The sequence below is a fragment of the Propithecus coquereli genome, unplaced genomic scaffold, assembly GCF_000956105.1.
Source record: "Propithecus coquereli isolate 6110/MARCELLA unplaced genomic scaffold, Pcoq_1.0 Scaffold67, whole genome shotgun sequence".
In the NCBI taxonomy this organism is placed as follows: domain Eukaryota; kingdom Metazoa; phylum Chordata; class Mammalia; order Primates; family Indriidae; genus Propithecus; species Propithecus coquereli.
The window spans coordinates 5104419-5110108 of NW_012152729.1; the positions used below are offsets into that span (position 1 = coordinate 5104419).

The following is a 5690-nucleotide window of genomic DNA, read 5'->3' on the forward strand; positions in this document are numbered from 1 at the left end:
GGGGTGCCAGTGCCTTGCCTCTTCCCCCCAGTGAGGGCACAAACGCTGACCAGGGTCCCCTCAGGCTGCAATGCTGAGGTTCCTTCTGCAACCAGTTTCCTAACCCAAGAGAGCCGCAGGTTCTGGCCGCCATGGGGCATTATCCTTGTGTGTGAGCGACAGGGCCTGGGGCCGCTACCTAACCTTTCTCTCGGTTTCCCTGGCTGTAAAACAGGCTTGTGTGACGATTAAGTAAGAGGATCAAACGCTGGTCAGATACTTACCCTCGTGCCTGACACGGAGAAGGGCGCCTGCACCGTGGCTGAAACCCAACACTGTCACGTCAGTAGTTACCAGTTTGTGCTGAAGCATGGTAAGTCCTTGACAGTATTGCTCTGGGTGGTGGAAGGTTTTTTGAAACACACAAGTAGTCATTCTAGGTTTAATCTGTTATGGCTTTTTTCAGGGTAGGAGATTCACATGCAAGAGGACAAGGTTACAAATGCCCAAAACATGGGTCCAGAACTCTGGCTGGTTCATAAGGCCCAGGGTCACAGGAAATGCCAATTGTTCAGAAGCTGCTTTTGTATAAAAAAAACTATTAAAAGTTACAAAATCTCATTAAAGACAGATACACAGTATAAGTCCTTAGGTGAACACAGAAGGCTCAACTCATCTCATGAGGTGGTCAGGAGACCTGCTCTGGTGTCTAGAGGGTCCCAGGAACGTATCACCTGCTGGCAGGTCCTCAGGAAGGGAGAGGGTTTGGCTGGGCCCGCCCAGCCGCCGGTGACACTGTCACCGTTGCATCATTGTTTGGTACCCTCTGTCTTTTGGACCTGGGAAGCTAGTTTGTGAGCGCTTCTTTCAAACGGTCTCAGACCCAGAATGGCTGTCTCAGTCGAAGACCACGTGGTTTCCCAGGGTGTAAGGCGTCAGTTATGGGCGCTGAGACCCAGTCTCCCAGATAAGGCAAAGGTCAGTTTTCTCCCTGCTTCAAGAATGAAGAGGAACCGGTGCTCCTTGAACAAAAGGCTCTCGCAAGGGTCCTTCGCAACCAAGTGCGTGGCGTGAGCAGGAGCACCACGCGCAGACGAAAACCACTGGGGCCTGTGGGTCGGCCCTGCAGGGGTTTCTGTATTTGTTCCTGTTGGTGAAACACAGGTGACCCCCCTGCACTCCCCACTTTGCAGCACGAACTGCTGACTGCGGCAGGTGGTAACAGGCTCTGCTGCTGCTGCTCGTGCTTGTTTCTGGCAGAAAGGTTAAAGGGCTTAAGGTCTTTGGGACAGAAACGGGGAGAAGAGGTGGAATAGTCACGGTGCCCACGGGTGCAGAGTGGGTAACAGTGCTAAGCCAAGGGTCAGTCTCGCATGCTGGGCTCAGGGGTGACCTTGAGGCTGTGGGGAGGCCCCTGCGGCAGCAGCTGCTGGAGAAGTCACAGCCTCCTGTCCGATGCGCTGCGTCCCCAGGCAGCCCTGTCGGGAAGGTGCAGGGTGGAGGCCCTGTGTGGCTCGGGTCGCCAGGGCACGGCCAGGACTTCAGTCTGAGTCTGAGTCTGAGCTCTCTTCTGAAAGGAAAGCAGAGGATGCCTGGCAGGAGCCCGGGCCCAGGCCTTGCCCACAGCTGACTCCAAACTTACCGGTGTGCGGGCAGGCCCCGCCCCGCCACAGGCAGCCGCTTGCATCTCCACGGTTGGGGGCGGGCTTCCTCCCCACACTGCCGCCCAGACGCCCCTCTCCCTGGGCCCCAGGGCTTCTCAAGTCTCCCCGTGTACATCTGCATCCTAACCCTACCCCTCAGTTCAGCAGGACAAGGCAAGAACAGCTGTTTTCCTGTCCCCTGAACTAAAACATACTGGCCTTTTTTGTGTGTGCCATTTTATAGTTTCAATTCCTCCTCCCCTAATCCTTTTTATATTGTCATCAGAAGCAATTTTATAATGTTAAGGGCCCGTGAGGTGTGACTTTAGGGTTCCTGAAATCCCAATACGGAAGACTGCTCTGTAGAGCCTTCTAGAACTCTCCACCCTAAGGAAGGAAAAGCACCCCAGTCACTAACCTCTGACCCCAGCCGCAGTGCTGGTTGCTATCTTCTGACACTCATCCGCTCGCTGGCCAGACCCTGTCTCTCAGAAGCCTGGTCAGCCTCAGGCTGTCGCTGGCTCGGGGCTGGGCTGGGGGTAGCGGGGAGTCCCCGTGTGCTTGGAGAACACCCCAAAGCCTGACTCACCTCCCCCGGTGCCTGGGCTGCACTCATAAGATTTTGTGGATTTTTCTATATTCAATTCTAACATACAAGCCGGAAATAATTATATAGCAAATATATATATATAAAAAATTTTCCAAATATTAAAAAAAGGCAACATGTGTCTCCACTGACTTGTTCACTGGGCTGGCAGCTGGGAGCAGGTCACAAGGGCCTGAGGAAAATATCTGGGAGCGTTTAACCTCAAGTCTAGGGCAGGGGCCTGGGCAGTGCTCGTGTGGCTCCCAAACCTAACCAGCCAGTCCCGCCTGGGACAACAGGTGCTCTGGGGAAGATCCATCTCCAGGGCGGGGCCTGCAGGCCCTTCTAGAGCCCCTCATGTCCCCTGCCCAGCTGTGGCACTGCTGGCCCGTGCAGGGGCACTTGCACCCGTCCCAGAGCGTCTCACCTGGACGGAAGCACCTGTTCGTGGTACTGTTTTCTTCCTTCCCCCACCTGCACCAGCCACTAAGTCTCAGCTCTAGGGTCACCTCTGTGAGCCTGCATCCTGGCTGGCACTGGGAGCCCTCCCTCAGCTGTTTTGTCCCTTTACACCCCTCCTGCCTCCTGTTCTGCTGTCATCGCCCCAGCTGGAGGCCTCCCCGGCATGGCACACATGCTGCTGTGCCCACCGCCACTGCTTCTGGGTCTGATTCCTGGCTGGCCCTGCCCGTTGGAGCATCCCTCACACCCAGCACATGGCAGCCTCAGCAGGGGTCTGGGCCCACACATGCTGACACAGCCTGGGGGCGCGTCTGGTGCTGAGCCGAACGTCCACTTAGTTACAGGCGCCACCTGAGGTCTCAGGGCTGCCGCCAACAGCACCATCGGCCTCTCTGATAAAGTCTTCCTGGGGGTGTGCAGGGGGCGGGGCAGGGAAATGGCCAGTGGGCCGCAGAGCCCCTCCACCCCGGGTCAGCTCCTACATTTCTGTGTTGGAGCTGCCACCCTCTGCTCCTCCTGCCCCTCTGGGCTGAGACCTCCTCTGGTGGCCTCCCTGGGCTGTGGGCACCAAACCAGCTCTGCCCTCGCCTTACGTGCCTTTGTGGGGCCCCCACCACATGCCCTGCCCTGTGCTGGGCAAAGTCACCCCTAGGATGTGACAGTTGACATGGCTGTGTTGTCACAGAAAAACCAGCCTTCCAACTTCCAGCTTCTTTTCTGAATCGGGTAACGTGCACGCTGCCTTTCTAGCTGGAGAAGGATGGCTGGAGAGGCCAGAATGTCTGCTGCACTTTCCTTGAAGATAAAACCAAAGCAAGCCTGAGCTTGCCCAGTGCTGCTGACAAGGACAAGAGCCTGGGGCCCCGGCCCTGAGGCCTGGGCAGGCAAGGCAGCAGGGAGCTAGGCTGGGGCAGGCGGCTGCTGCAGATCGCAGGCGGACAGGTGCTCTGGGAGTGCTGGGCTGCCCCGGGGGCTCACCCAGGGAGGGAGCCTGGCAGGGCCACAGGCCCCAGCACGCCCTCTGTTTGCCCTTCCTAGAAAGGCAGAGGCCCCAGGGAGCCCTGTGCTCCCGAGGGGACAGGCTTTGTGATCAGTGCCACATGAAGGAATGTGAGGACTGGGCTGTGAAAACACTTCCTGTCCACGGGGAGAGAGGAAACGCTCCTACCCCAGCCTCACACTGGCTTAGTGTCCCCAGGGGAGGGCAGGCCCCCGCAGGACTACTTCTAGGGGTGATCAGCTGCTTCCTGGTGGAAACTCGCACGGCAACCACTCACCCTCTGTCTTGTGCGCTGTGGTCTCATCTGCGGAGTCCCCTTGTTTGAGGAATTTGGCTACGTCATTAAAGATCAGGTAGAAGTCAACGGCAAACACGATGGTGGCAAAGAAGCCAAACACCTGCGGGACACAGTGGACAGGGTGGATGGGACGCAGCACAGACACGTCCCAGCCCAGGAGGCACCGGCCCAGGAGGCACCGGGACATTGCCGCCCCCAGCCTCATGGCCCGTTTCAGACCTGCGGGGACAAGCAGCCCAGAGCGCAGGCACAGACCCCTGCGAGCAACGGGAAGTGGGAAGATGGGCTGTGCGCGTGGTCTGACCAACAGCCTCTCAGCACTCGGGGTAGAGGAATCTCTCACAGGAGGACTCGGGAATAGCTGGACCACACAAGAGCCCAAAGGGGCCACGCGGGGGAGGGATGTGCCCCAGGTCCCACCCTAAGTGGGTGTCCAGTGGGGCATCTGCAGCTTCAGGAGGGGTGGGGTGAACCTGAGGGGCGTTTCTGGGCACCCCGTCCCAGGGGTGGGGCGCTGCTCACTCCAGCCGCTTTGGAAGCCCCGTCCGAGTATTTGGCGACGGCGGTGATGGAGATGGCGAAGTAGATAAGCGCAGCGGTGACACAGCGCAGGAAGTCCTGGCGAGAGAAGCACGTTACGAGGGAGGACCTGCCCCCCCACCACCCGAGGGCTCCCACCCTGTTCTGAGCCCACCCCCGGCTGCCTCCATTGTCCCGCCAGCAGCTGACACTGCCCTGCGGCATGGCCCACTCCGTGGGGAGGCAGAAGCTGGACACCCTGTCACCTGCTCCCTCCCAGCTCTCCAACGTGGAGACCTGGCCCTGGGCCTCGCTTTGCCACACATTTGTGGCCGATATGGATGACGATTTCTGTGTACCTATCCCGAAAATTGGGTCACAGAGTGTGCAGCGCTCCTCGGGCAGGTGGAAGGATGCGGATGTGCGGGCCACAGAGCGGGACTCCCGTCTAGCCTTTGCTGCCCTTTCTCCATGACACAAGCCGCTCAGCAAAGGCCACCGCTGGGGCCCTGGGCCCTCGCAGGCGAGAAAGTGAGGCCCGGGTGGCCCGGTGGCGAGGTCTGGGTAAGCCCTGCAAGTCCTCAGTTAACCTGCCCCGCCCCGTGGAAATGGCTAGAATTCCTGCGGCGGAGGCGCATTCCTGCAGGGCCCGCTGGGAGCACCGGCGCCACCTGGTGGCCAGGAGCCTATCTCGGGGCTCCCCGCCTCGCACACTTGCTCTGGAGGCGCCACACCCTCCCCAGGTCCCGGGGACTGGGAGGTAGGGCCTGGACCCTCAGAAAAGCCAGGACTGCCTGCCTGGCTCCCACCAACTGCACACCGCCCCTCCCCGAGCGCCCGCCGGGGGCGACAGCCAACCCTTCCGGCCCGGCCGGTCCTCACCATCATGGGCCAGCACAAGCCCTGCCACTTGTCGTTCAGCTGCATGGCATCAGCAAAGAGGAAGTACAGGGCCAGCAGGAACTCCAGGAGAGGCGCGGTGAGGAAGGCAGACGCTGAGGATGCCACATAGCAGATGAAGGTGATGAAGGACAGAATCTGAGAGGAAGGGAGTGGGGGGGGAGGGAGGTCAGAGCCTTTTCACGCCTCTCCGCCACTGCGCCTCTGAGCCAGACTCTGCCATCCTCACCCACAGTCCCACAGCTGGGAAATGGCACTGCCAGGACTTGAACCCAACGTGGCGCCCAGGCCCACACCCAGCTG

The 5690-nt window shown here is 59.6% G+C and overlaps 1 protein-coding gene across 2 annotated transcripts in view; it reads right to left on the bottom strand.

Annotated features, from left to right (window-relative positions):
* Positions 1-424: 424 nt before the first annotated feature.
* Positions 425-5690, bottom strand: part of CMTM3 (CKLF-like MARVEL transmembrane domain containing 3) — an 8542-nt gene continuing 3276 nt past the window's right edge. Inside the window, exons 2-5 of one of the 2 annotated variants that reach the window (XM_012660623.1) lie at positions 5370-5525; positions 4491-4586; positions 3948-4068; positions 425-1549 (exon numbers count right to left, since the gene is read on the bottom strand). In XM_012660623.1, the coding sequence (XP_012516077.1) occupies positions 1521-1549; positions 3948-4068; positions 4491-4586; positions 5370-5525 (402 nt within the window). In that variant the 3' untranslated portion in view covers positions 425-1520. Of the gene's footprint in view, positions 1550-3584; positions 4069-4490; positions 4587-5369; positions 5526-5690 lie in introns of those variants that run through there. The other variant, XM_012660620.1, reaches the window with a different exon arrangement.